Source organism: Onychostoma macrolepis, chromosome 12 (assembly GCF_012432095.1).
Source record: "Onychostoma macrolepis isolate SWU-2019 chromosome 12, ASM1243209v1, whole genome shotgun sequence".
Lineage (NCBI taxonomy): Eukaryota > Metazoa > Chordata > Actinopteri > Cypriniformes > Cyprinidae > Onychostoma > Onychostoma macrolepis.
Window position 1 is genome coordinate 15,112,737 of NC_081166.1, and position 21,715 is coordinate 15,134,451.

At 36.2% G+C, this 21,715-nt stretch overlaps 1 protein-coding gene across 8 annotated transcripts in view; it reads right to left on the bottom strand.

Moving 5' to 3' along the window:
- Positions 1-1,130: 1,130 nt before the first annotated feature.
- Positions 1,131-21,715, bottom strand: part of ablim2 (actin binding LIM protein family, member 2) — a 71,860-nt gene continuing 51,275 nt past the window's right edge. For 2 of the 8 annotated variants that reach the window (XM_058793091.1, XM_058793090.1), the window contains exons 8-23: positions 21,191-21,249; positions 18,781-18,831; positions 17,725-17,802; positions 17,440-17,583; positions 17,070-17,102; positions 16,434-16,551; positions 15,147-15,380; positions 12,692-12,793; positions 11,775-11,828; positions 10,506-10,549; positions 9,054-9,159; positions 8,639-8,697; positions 7,554-7,611; positions 7,408-7,415; positions 6,098-6,178; positions 1,131-4,132 (exon numbers count right to left, since the gene is read on the bottom strand). In XM_058793091.1, the coding sequence (XP_058649074.1) occupies positions 4,019-4,132; positions 6,098-6,178; positions 7,408-7,415; positions 7,554-7,611; positions 8,639-8,697; positions 9,054-9,159; positions 10,506-10,549; positions 11,775-11,828; positions 12,692-12,793; positions 15,147-15,380; positions 16,434-16,551; positions 17,070-17,102; positions 17,440-17,583; positions 17,725-17,802; positions 18,781-18,831; positions 21,191-21,249 (1,343 nt within the window). In that variant the 3' untranslated portion in view covers positions 1,131-4,018. Of the gene's footprint in view, positions 4,133-6,097; positions 6,179-7,407; positions 7,416-7,553; positions 7,612-8,638; positions 8,698-9,053; positions 9,160-10,505; positions 10,550-11,774; positions 11,829-12,691; positions 12,794-14,724; positions 14,806-15,146; positions 15,381-16,433; positions 16,552-17,069; positions 17,103-17,439; positions 17,584-17,724; positions 17,803-18,780; positions 18,832-21,190; positions 21,250-21,715 lie in introns of all 8 variants that reach the window. The other 6 variants (XM_058793094.1, XM_058793093.1, XM_058793092.1 and 3 more) reach the window with 6 other exon arrangements.

Below are 21,715 nucleotides of genomic sequence, written 5' to 3' on the forward strand. Positions count from 1 at the left end.
AAATGTGTAATTAATTTAAATTTATGAAAATGTTTAAAGATTACAAAGTAGATTACAGCTGAATATTTTCACACACATATAGATTTGATTGATTTCTTTCCCAAATTGCACCGACTACAATAAAATATGAGACACCAAAGTTTCAGGAGTTTAGGACGCAGAATATGACACATGCTTATTTTATTTCCTGTTTGGGTTTATGTGCATGCTTTATTTTTTAAGATTAACTGTTTTTTTTCCAAGGCATTGTTAGATGCCAGTGTTTCCTTTTGTAGCTGTGCAAAGATTTGATTTCAAAAACAGTATCATAGCTATTAAACTATATCTTGTTATGATTTTAAATCTGTATATAACCTCAGAATGATCTCTAAAGTCTGATTTTGTGGTGTCTGTATTTTAAAATTAAATTATTTTAATTGTAATACTAATGTAAGGATAACTGTGCCTGCTTTAAATGTTTGAAAATGATTAACAGTTGAAAACATTCATTAGAAATTTAGAAAAGTAATCAAAAAGTAATTATATGTAATCAGTTACATTAATAAAGTAACTGAAATATTTACAGTACTTATTACATTTTAAATAGGGTAACTTATAAATAATCTGTAACCTATTACATTTCCAAAGTAACCTTCCCAACACTGCTATCTATCTATCTGTCTGTCTGTCTATCTATCTATCTATCTGTCTGTCTATCTACCTATCTATCTATCTATCTGTCTGTCTGTCTGTCTGTCTATCTATCTATCTATCTATCTGTCTGTCTGTCTATCTATCTATCTGTCTGTCTATCTATCTATCTGTCTGTCTGTCTATCTACCTATCTATCTATCTGTCTATCTACCTATCTATCTGTCTGTCTGTCTGTCTGTCTATCTATCTATCTATCTGTCTGTCTGTCTATCTATCTATCTATCTATCTATCTATCTATCTGTCTGTCTGTCTGTCTGTCTATCTATCTATTGGTCAGTCTGTCTGATTTAGAATCTTTACAGAAAAAAGGCAAAACTGAACTGAAAACCTGAAGTAGCTTTATTTAGATGGTTATCCATGCATCCATCCATCCATCCATCCAATCATCTGTCTGAGTGTCTCAGCAACGTTCTTTACAGAAAAACACGAGTTGAAGTAACTGTATTTATTGAGATGAATATCAATATTTCTTGCAAAGCAACTCAAAGACACTGTGAATGAAATGGGTGCATTTACATTTCCCAAACTCATTACTTTGCACAGTCAGAACAACATTACAATCACAGTTATACGCAGTAGTTATTTTGCATACTAGCACAAAACCACACGCACCCATGGAAAACCCAATATGTTGCGTTACCTCATCATAACACAAAGACAACTTCATAAGAATGTCTCTCAAACTTTCTAGGTATAAAATAATACATTTGTGTGAATGCAGTCGGACCCAGGCACAAACTCTCTTCAAATGTTATAGTAGCAAAAGTAGGAAAGCAGCTCTCAAAACTGTTGGGTCAGAGTTCTCTTGGGTCACAGTCCTACATCTGCTTTCATCCAGACAAAGAGACTTCACACACACAAAGAATAACAAATTTTGAAATGATTCCCAAAAGCAAACCATATTTTTTAGAAAACATAGAAATGCAGATGCAGATATGACCTCCCCGTTTAGTCTCCACTTGGGCCTGTTTTTTAAAGGTTAGAACAGTGCTACACTGAAGATTAAAGATGATCGAAAAGACACTGATCTGAACTCACCTAGTCTGAACTATTGGACTGCTGAGCTGGAGGCTAACAGCACTCACACCCACACGAGCATGTTTCTACAGCTGTTCAAATAAGACTAACACATTCGTCCTTCGCAGCTCAACATGGTTCTTCTGGGAAGGCTCCCACCTACGCACTAAGACCGAAACACGTTCAAGTGTTTCAGACAAGCTTTACTGTACTGTATTTTCCCCAAAACAACAGATTTTGGCATGACCGATGAAGGCTGAAATTTACTGCATGAAAAAATGTCACATTATGACCCTGAAGAATGAGATAAGCACACACATACAGTTAGTTAGAAACGCCATACTTTCACAATCAACCAAATAAAATAATCTGAGTTTCCCTGCTGAGCAGTTTAAAAAAAATCCAAAGATGCCTTGATATTGTACAAGATATAGGCACATGTTACACATGGTTATCATTACTCAGAACTTAGTTTACTGAATGTGGTGGTGCTTCTAACAGTTCCAGATTTCTGACATCTTTATGTAATGTATTCATATAATTAAAAGGACAAAATACCTTTCTTTTTTGCAAATTTGAGTTTGAGATATCTAGAACAGACATGGTGTGACTTAAGAATGTGTCTGAAGAAACAAAACAATCTCTCAATAACTTTAAGATCTCAAATCAAACAACACGTGTAATGATTACTCATAAAAGTCTGATGTGAAACCACTACATGATGCTCCTAATAAATGCAGTGCATGCCAACGGGGTGACATGATAAGACATTTATATCAATATACTGCACACACATTTATTAACAATCAAAAAAAGCACAAGAAAAACAATCGTATTTGGGTTTTATATGATGCGCCACTGAACTGCATGCTTTATTAAGTGTCGTGTTGTATTAGTTTTGCTAATTGCTACAGATTCTGTTAACTTTGGCATGGCTCCATGCTAAAGTCAATGTTGCAATTATTTGCAAATGGAAAATAAAGTATCTGGCAAACATCTGTATGAAAAAAAAATTGCATACAAAAATAAGGGTTTACTTTGCCTTGAGCACTTTCATTTGTGTGGATTAAAACAATGAGAATGTCTGGCTGATAAAGTTTATGACCATAGTACTGTGCACAATATAATATGGAGAGAGTATGTGAAGTCCAGATATCAGTTTAGAACAATTCTAAATGTCTTATTGAATAACTGTGATCTCATGATAATGACATCTGATGAATTGCACATTGACCTGAAAAAGCAAACAAATACATAATATAACACAAAAGCTATGCATTGCTCCAGCTGTTTGCACTCACAGTCATGATTATTAAACATATCAACTAACACTGTGTCCTAACCAGGCGCAATACGACAAGTTCGAAAACTGATGCGTGACGTGATAAAATCACACCCAATGAGATGCACAGTTCTGAGGAACCAATGAGATTTCACAGTGGGCGGGGCTTCCCAGCATGATGTCGTGTTGTGTCCTCCTGTTGCTCTTTGCTTCTCACGATCGAGGCTGGTTAGGACAAAAAAATTTTAAAATAAATGACATGGAGGAGCTTTTTTCTTGTCGTTTTACTGCGTCGAGTCTGGTTAAGTCACGTGTAAGGTGTTTTGTTGACTTCTCGCTCCAATTGAGTCTTTGGCCTGCTCATGCTAAAGCCATGGATGAGTGAGCTTCCATAAAGCTGATATTACATGATAGATATTACAGTCCAAGCAGTGGCTGAGTATCATGTCTAGGAGGTAAGAAGAGGAACAGGCAGGAAGAGACAAGAGAATGACACAATATGAGCAGACGAGGACAAGACTTTAAACGTTGGACAACATTCACTGCAGTCAAAAATAAAGACAAGGGGACATGGGGAAGATGGATATTATTACATTGCAAAAAGATGTACAAGTAGAGCTGGTTGGCCATGTTTCTCAACGGTATAAAATGTAAAGAAGGTGGCTTATATCAATATTGAGTGCTTTTTCCACAAAGAGATAATACAATGCAGTAATCACACAGACAGCCGAGGGCGCAAGATCAAAGACAATCGAAGAGAAAAACAAGATGGAGAATTTAGTTCTGACTCTCTGGCATCAGAGTAACATTCAGACCATGTGGTGCGGCGTTCACGAACAAAGCTAGGTGGCAAACAGCGTTGTGAAAGCGCTCCCTCTTCCTCAGCGTGAGATGGGACGACAGTAGCTATGCAGCAGAACGGAGGTGCATATATATTTCTCTCACACTCATCCTCCATGCACACAGGATGGATGAGAAGAGGTTTTCTCTTTATCTTTGCTTTCCTTCAAGCGATTCGGCGGCATTTAAAACAAGCGGGCTTTCTTCTTAAGGTCATTTTTCTTCCACAAGGCCAAACGGTCAAACTGTTCAATGGTCATCCCAAATACGCTATAGAAGTCCTCAGGTGACAGGTGCCTCTGAAATGATAAGAATTACAATAAATGTAGTTAATTGAATTTTAAAACTTTACAAATCAATTTTGATATCTGGCAAATGTAAGAGGTGTAATTCTAAGCCTGTACAACTTTCTTTCTTCAGTGGAACACAATAGAAGATATTTTGAAAAATGTTCACACTGCACTTATATGGTTATAAAACAACGAAAGCTGTGATTTAATGTCTATTTCAAATATTTTATGCGCTGCCTGGAAATATTAGTATTGTCATTGTACAACTGTACTGTAAAATAAAAGTATACAGTGAAATATTAGAATTGTAATATTTCTTAATTTGTCATTATTATTATCATCATTATTATTATTTCCTAATCAAATTGATATATAATCTCAACATTTTTGGTGAAATTGTGCTGCCCAACAAACAAGCATATTCATCAAACCAGAAGCTTTTTTAAATCACATTTTTATCGGAAAAATTGAGAAATTAGATTTCCCCCCAAATCATAAGACCCTAATTCCCTAAAAACCCTAATTAAAGTCTTTTGGAACCATATGAAAGCTCTGTGTGAGGAACAGACCGGAACTGAAATGGTTATTCATTAAAAATTCTTCAAAAGTTATTAAAATCCATTTTAATTGTTTGTAAAAGAACAGCTTGGACATTTTGATAACTCCTTTTGTGTTCCGATATGGGAAAACTTTAAAAATTTAAACCAATGCAGAATTATCATTTTTTTGGGGTGAACTATCACTTTAAAGCATGCAGAATAGCTCCATGATATAGTCATCCATCTATAAAGGCCTAAAATAACACTGTCAGACAGCTAATCAAAGCTTAATCACAACAAACCCAAAGGACTTCTGCCAGGACTCTAAGCACTGTTTATTCTGCTAACAATATCTGCATGGTGCAAACGTCATTACAGATTAAAGACAGAGCGAAAAAAAGAATACAATATTGACAATAATTACAACCATCTACGTGCATGTGTCACCTAAAGCTTTGCAACGGCTGAGGACATTCATTGCCTTTAGCACAATCAGGATTACGAGCACCACTGGAGGGCTGTGAAAGTTGCCAGGCTTTTAAGCCTATTCCAGAATAGATCTGTATAAATCTTTATTCTTTCAGGCCCTTTCGTATGTGGTACTGTATCACTTGCAGATGTATGGGTATCTTGAACTCCTCCAAAAAGCTGCTGAAATCACCGTCTTTGGAAAGTTTTGGGTGTTGCAAGTGTCTCCCGTTGGGAGACTCAAATCATCCTCAATTCAAACAGATGTGACAAGGGCCTCTTACATCAGGACAACAGTTGTATGATGACAAACACACACATTTTCAGATACTGCAATTTTAACCACAGTGATTCCAAACTAACAGTTATAGGGAGTGGGATCAGTAAATCAACATTTCTCGTAACTCATGCTGAAGTTAAAGTGAGCCAGACATTTCTCTTCCCCTTTCCATTTAAACCCACTAATAACACTGACACAATGTCCAGGACCACTGAGGATATATTATGTGTTGGCCGGGGGCAAGTGGACTGTAGTCCATCAAAGCCATAACCTCACAAACACTCAACGCAATACAGGCATACAGTCAGGCATACAGACAAACATACGCAACTCTTCGCCTGGCTGCCTTCATGCGTACTTTGATCAAGACTAATGCTGACAAAATAATAATTAAACAGAAATAAGTCAACCCATGCTCCATATTAAAAAGATAACACAACTGTATTTAAATGTCAATCATTATAAAGTATCACTCAATCATCATAACTTGGGATGCTCCAAAGTGCAATCAATATATAAGATGCAAAATATACAGTATTCACACTAAACAAAACCACTGAGTAAAATCATCTACAGCATATGACAGAGTATGATTCAGCTAACAGGCCAGATAAGGAGGAATACATAGAGGGAAAGAGATGGACAAAACAGAAAAGTGGTCTACTTGAAGGTCTAATAAAATATTACCTCCAGTCTGGTGCGGTCCACATCCCGTGGTAGTTTTACTCGGGCTCTGTGGGTCACAGCTAGCATGTCATAGGGATAGACCTGCAACATACATGCATGTGAAATACATACAATTACAAAAATGCACTCATTGTATAGCGTTATTTAAAATGAATGCTGTTCTTTTGAAATCTTGAGCACCAAATCAGCATATTAAAAGATAAGGATCAAGTGACAGTTGTTTTATGTTGTAATAATATTTCACAGAATTTATGTTTTTACTGTATTTCAAAAACAATAAAAAGTCTTGCTCACCCCAATCTTTTGAACAGTAATGTTTATACATAAATCTCTGTACAGCAACAGTGGTTCTCAACTGGTTTTGCTTGAGGACCCGGTTTTACAGGTGCTATGATAATTATTTCAAGCATTCAAATTTGTTATTGAACTATATGGACCCAACAATATTCAACATTATTAAAATGGTGCATAAATAGGCTGAATGGAAAATTAACAATTTTGTCTCTAAATATCTACTGAAATCATAGAAAGCATCTTGCAACCAATAATTAACCACACAAAGTCCACCCCTGCAAGTGAACCTGTATTTAAAGGGATAGTTCACCCAAAATTGAAAATTCCATCATTAATTACTCACCCTCATGTAGTTCCATACCTGAAAGACTGAAACACAAATATGATATTTTTGATGAAATCCAAGAGCTGACCTTGCATAGACAGCAACGCAACTGACATGTTCAAGGTCCAGAAAGCTAGTAAAGACATTGTTAAAATAGTCCATGTGACATCAGTGGTTGAACTGTAATGTTATGAAGCTACGAGAATACTTTTTGTCTGCAAAGAAAATGGAAATAATGACTTTTTTCAACAATTTTTTCTCTTCTGTGTCAGTCAGCGTGTACATTCCTCTGCTTATAAACAAGGCACAGCGTATCACACACGTGTCGTGGTACTCTCATGAACACGCGTCTAAGATTGACACGAAAGAGAAGAAACTGTTGAATAAAGTTATTTTTGTAACAACTTTTCAACATGGACTATTTTAACAATGTCCTTACTACATTTCTGGGCTTTGAACATTTCAGTTGTGCTGCTGTCTATGCAGGGTCAGAAAGGTCTTGGATTTAATAAAAAAATATCTTAATTTGTGTTTTGAAGATGAACAAAGGTCTTACGGGTTTGGAATGACACGAGGGTGAGTAATTAATGACAGAAATGACAGAAAAAGTTAAGAATTACTGTTCTACAAAATTGATAAACTGATAAGACTTGAAAAGCTACAGCATTCCATTATACACAGTAGAACTCACCTTGTACTCTGAGAAGCATTGGAAAACAGGAAAGAGTTTAAAAAAGAGAAAGAGAAAGACAAATTACAACCAATAATCTTTGTATGGTAAAAAAAAAAAAAAAAGGCAATTTGTCTGTTGTCTATGTAAGTTAAATACTCACTCACCTCTCATTCCACTCCAGGATGAGTCATGATCGCCCTCATCCTCGCCAAGATCAGCTGCCTGGTAAGAAGCAATGCATGACAAGACATGGCATATTTACAATTATATACAGAGCCCATTTATTCACATGCAGAATGCACGGCAATATCAAAACAGTAGATGGCTGTTTTTTCAACTACAGGCACATTCATGTACCAAAGCAACTAATTTCAGCATCTGGTTTTAAGAAGGTCACATTATTTGCCTTCATTATTTATTTTTGCTACTATCAAATGAGAATAACAATATCATGTTTGAACAGGGTGGCTGCTGTAACTGAAAGTTTTTCTTTCATTTCCTGAGGTTAAAGGTTAAAGTCTAGCACAGACAGAGGCTTGAATCATCGCGGCTAAAGCTTGCCGGTGGATTTGGTTATAAATATTCATCTATGACCAGCTCTCCATCTCACATGCCTTTGTGAACGCTTGTGGAAAGTATAGGTGAAACATGACACTAAGTCAGACCAGATTACGTATAAAGAATGGGTAATATTTCTGTTTTCAGGTAGTTTATTGTCCAGATACAAAGAACCGTTGCAAAATACTGCCACCTAGAGTACAGGAGAAGCTTTCAAACAAAGAAAACACTGGCAATGCGAGATAAAAGATCTGAATCAGATTTTTAATAAAGAGTGTGCCTGGGTTTTCTTGCTCTTTGTTACAGAGGATAGTCCATTAAGGGAGCCAGATTTCAAGATCAAAGCCGAACATGGAAAGCAGCCAGAGGGTGGGAACAAGACACACTTCTAACTGCACGCAAGCACAGACACACCCTCTGAGCATTATGGCTTCCTCAGCTAAATCTCTACACTAACTGATCTGTGACTGTGTTTCCTGATGTGCGCGATTACAACAGCCCTCTGTGTCCCAGCAGCTGGGTTTGACAAATCCAACTAGGATCAAACAACATTCTTCACTGCTGAGAGAGCGAATGACAGCATTTGTGACCACAGCTCACATATATTCCCAAAAATCACACACAGATGGTGTGTTAAAAGGTTTGTGGGGTGCTGTGTTTGTGTGCAGATATCAGGTCTTATAAGGTTTACCTTGTATATGCCGTTCCGCCCATATCCTGGCAGCGAAGCAGACTTATTGTATGGAAAGTCTGTAAAACAGAGAATTTAGACAGATTTATGGCACTTTACTCTAGCATCATGTTCAAGGGGAGGACAGGCAGAGACAGTTTAAAAGGAGGATATGAAAAATTCATAGAAAAATGAACAGAAGAAAATGTACCACTCAATATCAATATGGCAAGCTGTAGGAAAGAAAGACCATTTTTCCGTTTACTCTGAAAAGGGCATGCAAATGAACTTAAAGTTATTTATCAATAACTATGATACAATTGTTGTCAGATTTCATTGTTACCTACACAGAAAATAGCTGCTCTGATATGTTAGCAAGATGGCAGCTGAGTGATCTAATGTGACGTTTTAATGAAATCATTGATTGGCTACTCACTGGGTTGAGACATATCGGTGGGTAAGCTGTGGGTGGAGGTCCTGGGGTCCAAATCTGGAGACTGTCCATCCATCTCACTCTTCAGGTTCATCCAACTTGTTCTGGTCTATTGACAAACAAAAGCAGCAAGAAATACAATCAAATAAAGAATTTAATGGAGAGATGGAAAACAAATCATGGTTTGATTATATTACGAAGCGTGCTTAAATATATTGAATGTGCACTTGAAGTGTACTAAAAATCTTTAAAATTGCACTTGCAATAATATCAAATTATAAATTTTACTTTAAAGTACATTTTAAATCATTATATTGTAATAATCTTCCATTATGCTTTGAAGTACAATTATTTTGATGTTGAATAACATACTAAAGCACATGTAAACTACTTGATTATCATTTTAACTGAATTGTGTTATTTGATATTACACTTAAAGTTGATATATTTGAAATGAACTCAACTGCAACTTCATAACTGCAAATGTGTAATTACAAATATATTTAAATATATGACACAAGATTTAATATAAATTACTTTACATGTTAGTCTATCATTAAAGGTTGTCAGTACAAACAGCAGTACACTTTAACCATATTATGAAATTACATATAAAGACTAAAGCCCCTTTCACACCAAGAACGATAACTTCAAAGATAACTTTAAAGATAACGATATTAGCGTCCACACCAGCGAACGATATCGTCTGTAAGCGCACGCTCGTCTGCTGCTTTAAATTTTCCAGCTTGTTATAGCAGGATTGATTCTGATTGGCTGTCAAGGTTTTTCATTGTTCATCAGCTGAAAAAAATCGTTTGGAAAGTGATTCCATCGATATTGTTTCTCTGTGCCTTTATCGTTATAGCTGTGTTGTGGAATCTGCTATTCTTTAAAATTGAGAACAATTTTTAGAACTATATCTTTATCGTTATCTTTATAGTTATCATGCTTGGTGTGAACGGTGCTTCAGTCAGACTAAAATTTGCACTAAGCACTAAGTTCTGCTAATTGTAATTAATATAAATTTAAACTGTAATACATTTTCAAATAATTGCAATTAACATGAAATTAAGCCCTGGTTTCACAGACAGGGCTTAGACTAAGCCAGGATTTGGCCATACTTAAATTAGGACATTTAAGTAAGCATTTTGAGACTAAATAAAGGCTCTGATATATTTTTAAATCAGTCAGAGCAAGTTTCTTTCAGTTTAAACAGCTCAGACTTAGATTTTAGTCTGGGATTAGGCTTAAGGCTTTTTCTGTGAAACCGGGGGATAGTGTCTAAAAACATTACATTCAGTTTGCACTCAAGTATATTTATTTAAAATATATGTTTTCCATAATAAGTAAAAAATTTACTTTTTTCACAAGGGTAGGTTGGATTAAATTACCAAAACAACTTGGTACTGTATACCAGAATGGACGAACACACACAGAGATGTTTATATAAATCACCTTTCTGTCTACGTCTTCACCATCTTGCCAGGAGGTTCTGGAAGCTGCAGCACAGTAAGAAAGTTTAAATATATCCTTGAGGACAGTTTTCATTGTTTGAGAGAGTGATCAACACAAGTTACATCATGCAGTGTCCTATACACACACAAACACACACAATAAAAAACTGAAAGAAAATACTGTTATATACTCCTACATGCGTAATCTAATTTTTTTCAGTGTAGCTTGTTTTGAGAACTAATTGCAGTATTCACTACAGGAGAAAAACAAATTCACTGAGAGAATCAACAAGCAAGTGAAAAGTGACACAACCAAACACAATGTCAAGGGGTAAGTTCAGGACGATAGAAACCAGTCAAGTGATTGATACCTCTACCACCCAATCACAATGAGCTTTACAGATGTCTTTAAACCGATCACAATGGATTGCATAAATGCCTTTGACATTTCACCAAACCGATGAGTTACACGGACACCATGTTTGTTTAACATCTAAGTTACAAGACCACAGATAGATGGGAAACTACAAATACTGCAACTGACAAACGAGTATGTATGAATGGACAGAGGCATGAAAATAAAATAAAGAATATATCTGACTGCTGTTTCCATGTCAGGGTGAATTTCAAAAGACATGTATGAAAACATCATATCAAAGGCATTATTTACATTAAAAGTACACAACCGTTCAAAAACGTGGTGTCAGTAAGATTTTTTTGAAAGAAATTAATATATTTATTTAGCAAGGATGCATTAAATTGATCAAAAGTGATGTGAAGATATTTGTAATGTTACAACAATATATTAAATTGCTATAATATTTTTGATCAAATAAATGCAGCTTTGGTGAGATTTGGTGAGTTTTTTTTTTATTTTTTTATCTTACTGACCTCAAATTTTTGGTGTATGTGTAACATCAAAAAACAAACATCAAAACAATAATCTCTAAGTTAATAGGCATTGAGCAGCACTAATTATTCAGGGCTAACTGCTATTCAAAATAAACACATTGACTATCTAAGAAATATAACCCTTAGGCCTGTGGTCAAGAACCAACAATTAGGTACCGACTGCTTAATAACAAGTATCTTGTCAAATTCAAACCTTTTTCTGGGATTTGTAAAACCTACAAGGCCTACTGTTTGGAGCTGAAATGGAAACCAGCAGACAGAAGGAGGGTCAAAGTTTACAGTTCCATGGACACATGTACCACGGTGACATGCGTAACAGCATGCAAAGAAACATGGTTGTACGGAGACTGGACTGTACCATGCTGTTTGTAGATAGGGGGCTTTCTATAGATATTATCTTTGACTTTAGTCTCTGAGAATGGAAGACAAAGAGAGGAAGAGAATAAGAAAGAAGATGAATAAAGAAGCATGAGTTATTAGAGGATGGAATCGGGCAAAAGAAAGGGCAGAAAATGCAGTATATGACGCTGTAAAGGATTCCAGATATTGTAGTCCATTTCATTCATCATGTACATGATTGGCATGCATGATCAAGCATTTTGCCTTTGACAAAATCTTTGGCTTTGAAAAATGGATTTTCTGCAGTCAGAATTATGTATAACATTACAAATAATGAAAGCTTTATCACATTTTTAACTTAGAAGACAGAAATGTGACCTAAAATGAACTGAGCCAAGAGGAAAACAGGGAGATAAATGGAGTAATTGCAATGACATAATGTCTTAATAATTGACACAACATGTGTCTCTCTGCAGCTTGTTTAGGTCATCTCACGTCTGCTTCTCAACTATTACTTCTAGAAAAAAATCAGTCATTTAATGTAACACATGTGGGACATTTTAAGAGCTTGTTTCAGCATCTGCCAGCATTGGAAACAAGACGTCATTACAATAATGGACAGAAAACACATGAAACTGATCATTAGATATATTTTAAAACATATCCAGGGACGAGCAGTGACAGTAACAAGTTTCTTTTATGTGCTAAAAATAGGGCTTTGCTTACAATAGTGACTTACAAATGTATTAAACTGATGCAAATCATGATGCAACGATGCACAAAAATGACTGTGACCTTTCACAAAACAATATGAAGGCAGATTTTGAATAAGAATTATTCAGTCTACCAGATGTTTTCATAAAGGCAGAGCTGTGAGAAAAGAAATCCCTGCTGATTTACCATAGTTAGCTAAAGGACAAAAGTTTTAGCACCTACCTGGGATATGGAAATGCCGTGGGGCCGCCACATATGTAGATGAAGGAGATTTGCCATCAGAGTAGGTGGAGAGACTGGGGGTACTCCGACCACTTTCACTACCTCGGGGGGTGAAGGTCATGGCAGACACAAAAACAAAAAGGAAAGAGAAGAAAAGTTAACAGGGCTGCCAGAATGATGATTAATTTAGTCTTAGATCTTCCAACAAACCTCACAATACAGCCAGCTCTAAAAAGTATAAATTTGTCTTTGTGTTGGAGTTTGTGAAAGTATGTTGTGTTTATACCGATGGCATCTGTTCAGTAGACACTCAAATTTCATGGCTCTGTTTGAACTGCATGGAGCCAGTATGCAGTGGACATAGACATGACTGTCATTGGCAGGCTGAATTGTGATGTTATCATCATACTCGGAAAAAAATATTTATAATCACAAAGTATTTATAATCACAATCTTGTACCAAACTGAGAGTAAAGGAGAGAGAGAATCTCTTTTTCAAATGCTCTTTTAAAGTCATTTACATAGGTTGAAAGCCAAAATACACGAACAATAATCTCTTTCTCTGTCTCCTTTGTCTTTTCTTTGTCTCTTTCACACACACTTGCAACTGTTCTTCAGACACATGCACACACCATTTAACACACAAAGTGCTGTTAGTAAAAATTCACCCTGTATCAGGGGAAAATCTTCCACACATCTGGAGCTGGGGGAGTAGGAAACTGTCATAAAATAACACTAAACATAAACAAATCACAACACTGGAGCACACTGTGGAGTATGAAGGTCTCGATGGTCCCATTACTCATTAAAATATGATTTTATGGATTGCAACGCCCTTATCATGTCCACTGGGTGTAATGCAGCATTTCATCACATATTCTGTGAATGATTTCGATCTTCAAGACCTTCAATGATATCACAAGATCAAGGCAGCTACAGTCAGTGAGGTTTTGCATTTGTAAAGAAGAGGCAATTTTCCTCTTGTGTGGCTACTTTACCAATATGTTAATTAGAAAGCTAAGTGAATCATAAACGGCACACACCAAACACAACCTCAGTGTACTTTCATGCAGCATTAAAGGGTTGGCCTGGAACTGCGCAAGGCCTAAGTTTATGCCACTGTGCCTGGCAAACTGACCCAAAATTACAGCTCATCAATTTACCCTTTAATCTTCTCCTGCAAACTTTATTCCCACTCTCTCTACTTCTTGCAGAAAAACCACAAAACCCCAAACTGTTTCATCATACTTTCCTCCTCTGCAGAGACATCTTATCTGTATGAATAAATACTTCCCAATATATTCTAGATATTCATAGAATTTACATATTCACAGTGGGGTCCAAAAACCTGAGATCTGGAATTTTTTTTTAAAACACGAAATGAACAAAATGTTTTAAGATTTCGAAAACATTTTAAACAATGTTTTGATGTAAAATGAAGAAATTTGCATTATTTCCAGGTCACTAATCAAATCACTAATCAAATGCAAGTTTGTGATACTGATCTGTGTTCTGAAATTCTGAAACTTCTATACATTTTTCATTTCTATACATGGTCTCAGACTTTTGAACTCCACCTGCAAACTACTGCCTGTCTGAGTATGAATGCTGGGTCAAATAAACCACTTGAAAATGCTGAAAAGAGAGAAACAACAACCACCAAGTAAATGGCAACATTAACACAAACATACAGACAGTCACTTTGAATATTAGATGTATGGTGGAAAATTTCACCTTAACAGAAGAAGCACAACATCAACTACAGTACAACAAATAAATGCATATTGATGCTCGCCACCAACGTCTGCATTTGTCTTTGTGCATTAGGTTACTGTTTCAGCTCAAATACAATGAATATCAACATGTTTTCCATGCAAAATGATTGGACATAACAACTCTGTATAAACACAATACCAGCAAGCATAAAAAATGGACTGGTCCAAGGACTGAACCTTGCGGTACACCTACAATCTCACATCATTGTAATACACTGGTGATACACAGTGAAAAACAGACTGGTTTTTAGGGTTTACCGTGAGAAGGCAAATTGAGGTGCAGGGCTGTCCTAGGCCTACTTTCAGACTTTGCTTCCTGTTTGAATCCTGTCTCAATTCCTAAGGTGGGTGAAAGGTGGATGAAGGATAGGCTAGTAATTCTATATTTGTAATTCACTAGTCCTTCAATGTGAATGCAACCGATATGAAGCACTAAGAGTTATGGAGCTTAGTCCAATGGTTCATTTGTGTTGAAATCCAATTCCAACAGCTGGAACGTCATGCACTTTGCAACATTAGTCTTATGCTCTAAAAATAGCATTTTTAGTATTGAACTTATTCATTCATATTGTCAGGGGGGAGTGAATCTTGTACCGACCAAATCCAAGACCATAAGCTCACACACATGCAGCATGTGGTGATTTGTACTGGGCAAAAGCCTGCAGGCAGAACTGTGGTACCTCTGAAGTAAGGGATGTAGTTGTGCTGTTGGAGCAAAGCCAGAGTAGTGGGGTTGAGGGGCAGGGCCACACCACCACTCCCTGCCTGTGGTGTGTTTCTACCACTGCCGCTGTACAAAGGCAGTGGGGAGGAGCCTCTGGCGCTACCATGGGCACTACTCCTCCCCGAAGTTGGAACAGACAACAAGTTGGAATTTTCTGGATGAGTCGTGTATTTGACACTCAGATATTGCTCTGAGCAAGAGACCCAGACGGTCAGGGAAGAATGGCAGTAATATGAGATCAGCAACTATACTTAAAAAAGCAAATGATTCTTGAATTACTTTCTTCCATGAAATTCTGTATCAAATCAGTTTATTGTGGTTAAAAATGTCATTTTAGAATGGAATACTTTAGCTCTGTTCCACATCTTAGTGAACTGCCTCACTGCCAACTGTCTTTACAACCTGCATTGAATCTCTTAAGTGAGTGATTTGGAATGCTGTACAAAAGATGATTTCAATACAATGTTTAAAAATGTTGTGATGCTTAATACTTTTGTTAATACATTTTTTTTTAATTCATTCAGTCATGGTGCTGCTTCTTAATATTTTTGAGGAAATTTTTGGATAAATAGGAAGTTCGAAAGAAATCTAAATAAAATATAAATCTTTAGTGACGTTTTTGTTTAGTATATAATAGATACATACACTGTACATACACTATATGGACAAAAGTATTGGGGCACCCCCTTCTTTAGAACAGAAAAAGGCACTTCCAAAGCTGTGACAACATAGATGGAAACATAATTCATGTATTTAAAAATTGTATTTCCATCTCTGTTGAAACAGTTTTGGAAGTGTCTAACTGTACCATATGTACAAGTCATTGGTGTTTGATGATGAGTTTTTGGCTCAAGGTATGCATTTAAAGTCACACCAGAGGTGCAGCGAGGATTAGGATTTTGCTTTCTGCAGACCAGTCAAGTTCTTCCACATTGACTGAATCAATCATTTCTTTTTGAACCCTGCCTTATACACAGAGGCATTGTCATGCTAGAATAGAAAAGGGTCCTGTCCAAACTGTTGCTATAAAAGTAGAAGCACACAATTCCCTAGAATATCATTATATGCTTAAACATTAAGATTTGTACTCATGGAAATTACTAAAGTAGTCAAACCTGTTCATTAGAAGGGGGTGTCCCAATACTTCTGCTATACTATACCAATACTAGTGTAGGTACACAATAACTGTGCAGGTAAGAATAGCTTTGTGTCCATAAGTATCATCATGTATGTGGAGGGATACCTGGTCTGCTGTACGTCTGAGGTGAGCGGGAAGGCGTATAGCGGCCATAACCCCCCAAAGAGCTGTTGGAGCTGGGGCTGGAGGGCCTCCTGTGCCGGGGAGACTTTTCCCCATCTCCCTGGAATCAAACAGACAGTTTTTCAGTATGAAATTGAAAGCATTAGACAATTAACAATGTTAAACGGTAATCACTATGGCACTGGGACACACAGGAGGATATAAAGCTGCAAAAGAAACACAGATGTGACCAGTTTGCAATAATCAGTCCTAACTAGAAATAGGCTGATCATTGAGTGATTACACCACAGAGTTTTCAAACTGAAGATGGTGAAAAACACACAATACTGTTCATGTCTCCAAACCACAACTGTTCTACTTCACAAACAACTGCTCACAAAATACGAGGAAACAAGGTCTCATTCACTAATCGTGCACATATTTGTGTGTGAAAAGGTGTGTAACATTTTCACTTAGAAATGGTTTCATCACATAATAAGTTAAAGTAACAATCTGTCCAGATTCTGAATAAAAATTTGATGTGTACATATATTCAGTATATATTGTAAGGCATGATTAGTGAACAACACCCAATGAAACAATAACGGGTCCCGTTTCTTCATGTTAACTCTACTATACCTCAGTTGGAGTAGGGGTGAGTTGTTGGGGTGACTGTAAACAAAGAAAGCAAATGAGTAAAATGGACTTGAATGCCATTATAGATATATTCATGAAAAAATGAGATTTCCCCCTAACTAAGTTACAATGAAACTACTGTAAGACTTCAATGAATTATGATTTTTGGCCAAGCTATGTTGCAATGAAGCTGGATGATGAGTAAACATGATTGCATTTAAAAATGGCACTATTGCAACAAATGAATGCTGTAGCTGTTGTATGAGTAATTATGCAATCCTTTTGCTTTCAAGTCACCTATAAAGATACAAAACTGTCAAAAATGTTTATGTTATTCCTTCATGTAAGCCTGGATGAGGGTGTTTGTTTGTACCTCTCCAAAAGTCCTGTCTTCCACAGGGTAGCTCACATAGGGTGAGTATGAGAGCATGTCAGGTCTGTCAATGTTGTAGATCGCTTTGATTTTAGGAAGAGCAGCCAGGTCCTTGTAGTCCAGAAGTTCATCACCCAGCTTTGCCTTAAGAAAGAGCAACATTATGGCTTTAAAACTCTCTCTACACATATAGTTATTTGTAGACTTGTGTTTTGCTGCCCACTGGTGGTGATCTTGAACAAATGAAAATTAATAAAGTAAAGAATCATTTTAAAATGCACTTACATAGATAACTCTGCTAGGGGAGCCCGATGCACTGGAGGCAGGAGCAGAGGTGATGCTCTCAGAGGAGGTTCTCGTCACCTGGAAACAAAAACAAGGTGAGAAAAACAAAGACACTAAACCATAAAAGGAACAGCTTCCAAAAGGCATTTTGTTGACTCAATTTAAACCCTGTACGATGTAACATGAGTGATTATAGAACAATTCCAATGTGGCTGTTACTATTGTGCGGCACTAACAACAGTTTATCAGTTTTCACACAGGTTATGAAGGAATCAACAGAAAGGTAGAAATGGTATTGCTGTTAGGACAGAACAATACTTTTTTTTTTTTTGGTGTTATACAGGAACAGATACACAGTATAATGCAATAAAAAAATAAATATAATCTGTATTTTGTCAGGAAACGTAAACAAACATGCTATAGTAAATAGTTTTTTTTATTTTTTTAATTAACCTCAATAAACCTATAAAAGTTTGGTTATAGATTTATTAATATATATTGTAAAGATATATAAGAAATATTCTCTAAAAAGGCTTATTATTTTAAGCAATTTTGCTTCTCAAGTGAATGTACCTTGCAATGATGTTTAAATATTTAAAATGGACGAGACAAAAATTCTTATTGAGAATTTTTATTTTATTTTATTTTATTTTTTTGTTTAAATGGCATATATGACAAATGGTAGATTACTGTAAGTTGCACACTTAAGGGAAAATGGTCTGTCATTTTTAAAATCAACAAACATCGAGCAATCATAAAAAAACATTGAGTATCTCATTACAATAATATGAAAGATTTATTTGTGATTTTATTTATAAGTAATGCATTCTGGGTTGATTCACAGTGTCTTCTCTATAGCCACACACTCATTTTAAAGTACTTGTCCAGACGATGTAAAATCTTGTTCTTTGGTTCCTGATTTTTACTAGGTGGGAGTGGTGGTAGCCTACGGTAGCCTGAAAGCCCCATTTTGGACTTTAGTGAGCATTCTATTAAAACTAAAAGCAGGTTGGGAAGTAAGCCCATGCAGAGGGGACAGGGCCGCATGTCACAAACCTGCTCAGGTACATTGGAATGGAGATCATTGAGCTGAATCCGCACCTGTTTCTGCAGGGAAAGGGTTGTTACAGTGAAGCGCTTCCACATACTGCACATCACCTTTGTTTAACTTTGATTTTGCGTAATATATTTCAGAGCATGTCAGCTACCTAAACCAGAGCTCATTTTTCATTTTCAACTTCTTAAGGATAATATTTAAATCCGACACCTCTGCTGACTGTCTTTTTAGGGTCTGTCAATGATTCTAGAATTTAGTCTTTAATGACATTCAAGTCAATAAAAATTGTGTTTATTTGCACACGCTGTCTGCATTGTTTTAGTGCCTGATTCTCTTAAGAAATTCAGCAAATCTGTTAACAGCACAACCTTCCAAATTTGCATAGAGAAATTCTCCAACTTGCAGGATGGTTCTATGAGCTAGACACACCAGACTACCGCAATCTTGCATATTTTACTGGGACTGTATGTCATGAATCCGGTCCATAGCCTTCCGTCCGATTGCCACCAGAGGTCGCTCTTCTACTATATTGACTCTCACACCACACAGACTGTTACACATCACCCTGGACTACATTGGATTCACCTGCACTCAACTACACACACACTATATTACACCCACTCAGATCGTTCTCAAACTGCCGAGTATTGTATTGTGTTTATCTCTCTCCTAGCGATAGCTTTTTTTCTAGTTTTTATAGTCTAGTCATAGGCTTGCCTTGCCTGTTTTCCTGTGTTCAGATTCTTGCCTGTGTTTTTTGGATATCCTTTTGTCTCGCCGTTCGAACTCTGTTTGCACCTTGCCTGGACTATGCTCTTGTTATCGGATTACCCCTCTTGTCAAGCCCTGTTGGATTACATTTGCTGTTGATTGACCCTCGCTTGTTTTCTGGACGACTCTTGTCTCTTGTCCACGATATACCTGTTTGCTGGTGTTGCGACCCTGCCTGTGTTTCTGACCACGTCTTTTAATAAAGCTTGCATATGGATCCGCACGCCTCACGTCTCATCGGCTCTGTTACACTGTACAACATCACTCCACCACCATGTTCCAGGCACCATAATCAGCACTATAAAAGCCGAAAGTGCACTCGACAACAACACGCATCTGAACACTTGCCCAATTACAACACTTCTCCATTACTTCAGGAATAAAATCTGCCATGACCAACTATTCCATCATTTTTCTTAAGCAAAATGTATTTGAAATACTGTCAACTAGGGATGCACGATATTGGATTTTTGCCGATATCCGATATGCCAATATTTTTAACTCATTTTAGCTGATAACCGATACCGATATATTTCCATTTGTTTGGATACAACACCAAGTCTCTCCTGTGCAGAAATTATAAATAAGCAAATAATTTTTCATTTTGGTTAGTTTTTAACAAGAACTTATTTGTTAGAATCAAATAAACAACAATTAAGTTCTTTTATAATGACAGTACATTGAAGATTTGAAAATAACTATAAATAAACTATATTCAATCGGTGCATTTTTTCCAGAAAGTTGCAGTGGTAACCTTAACATTTTATTTTTTTTTTTTAAATTTCATTTAAGATTTAACATTTGTAAATGGTCTAAAGCAAGAGCTGTAAAAGTTCTGAAAATCATTTAGAGCTCATAATTTGTTTAAAAATATAACATATTACACATTAATAAATAAATCAGTATATATGAAATTAAGTTTTGAACTTTAAATCAAATCATACTCATGATTTTTTGGCATCAATTACTGCTTTATTTAATCAGAAACACAGTCTAAATATTATTTGGGTATTTTGTTTTCATTTTATTAGAAGTAGGCCAACAGTGCCCCCTACGGAATTAAAAACTACTTACTGAGCGGGCATTAGGACCCGGGGGAGGTTGCAGCTGCTGCCGCTGCATGTGTTGTTACTGTTTACTCTATCATACACCGAATGCATTCTGTACGTGTATTTTTAGTTTAAATGCAGCGATCCAAAACAGTGAATCTAATCATTCTTCAGGCAAAACTTTGCTTCAAGAATGAGCCACACTACTGACTTGATCTAATCACTAGCACACCCTGAGCACATGTGAGTCAATGTATTCCTCTTATCGGCAAGGCATATCGGCATAATTTTTCATATCAGGCCAATGCCAATATTTACATTTAAAGCCATTATCGACCGACTCCGATATTGGTCCGATAATATCGTGCATCCCTAGTGTCAACCCATTTTCTGTGGACTAAAGTAGTACGTTTTTTTTAATAAGGTGCAATATATAATAAGCCTAATTTACAACAAGCGAATGACTTTGTTTCAGACCCTTTAGTTCCTGGTCATATTAAATTGCAGGTACATTAGATGCAGGTTTTTGTGCTGCAACTGTTTAGTGAATTCACCCCCCTGTCTTCAGTCACAGTTTGCTTAGATTTACCTTACTCTTCTCCTCCATACGTGCTGCCTGTCTGCAAGGAGGATGCCAGATGGAAGAACCTGTGCAAGAGAAAGCCAAATATAACTCGCAAGTCCACGTTAAAAAATACACTGGCTCTGAGAAGTATTTGACACTCAAAATGGCTCAATTTCATTTTCTTGAGTCACTAAAGCAATTAATTTGAACTAACTGGTGTCATTATTAGTGGATTTATGAGGTCAGTTGCCTTCAAGTTTACACAGCAATACATTCACAAGCATAGTACATCACATTAATTATTAAATTAATTACATTCTTTTGCTCAAAAATTGTTCTGACATCAGGTAGATAAAAACTTAAAGTCAGTATGATTCATTTTTAAAAGAAATTAATACTTTTATTCAGTAAGGATGCTTTATATTGATCAAGTTTTTGTAACATTATAAATGTCTTAAACTATTTCAGATGCAGTTCTTTTGGAATATTCTATTCATCAAAAAATCCAGTGAAAAATGTATCAGTTTCCACTAAAACACAAACAGCACA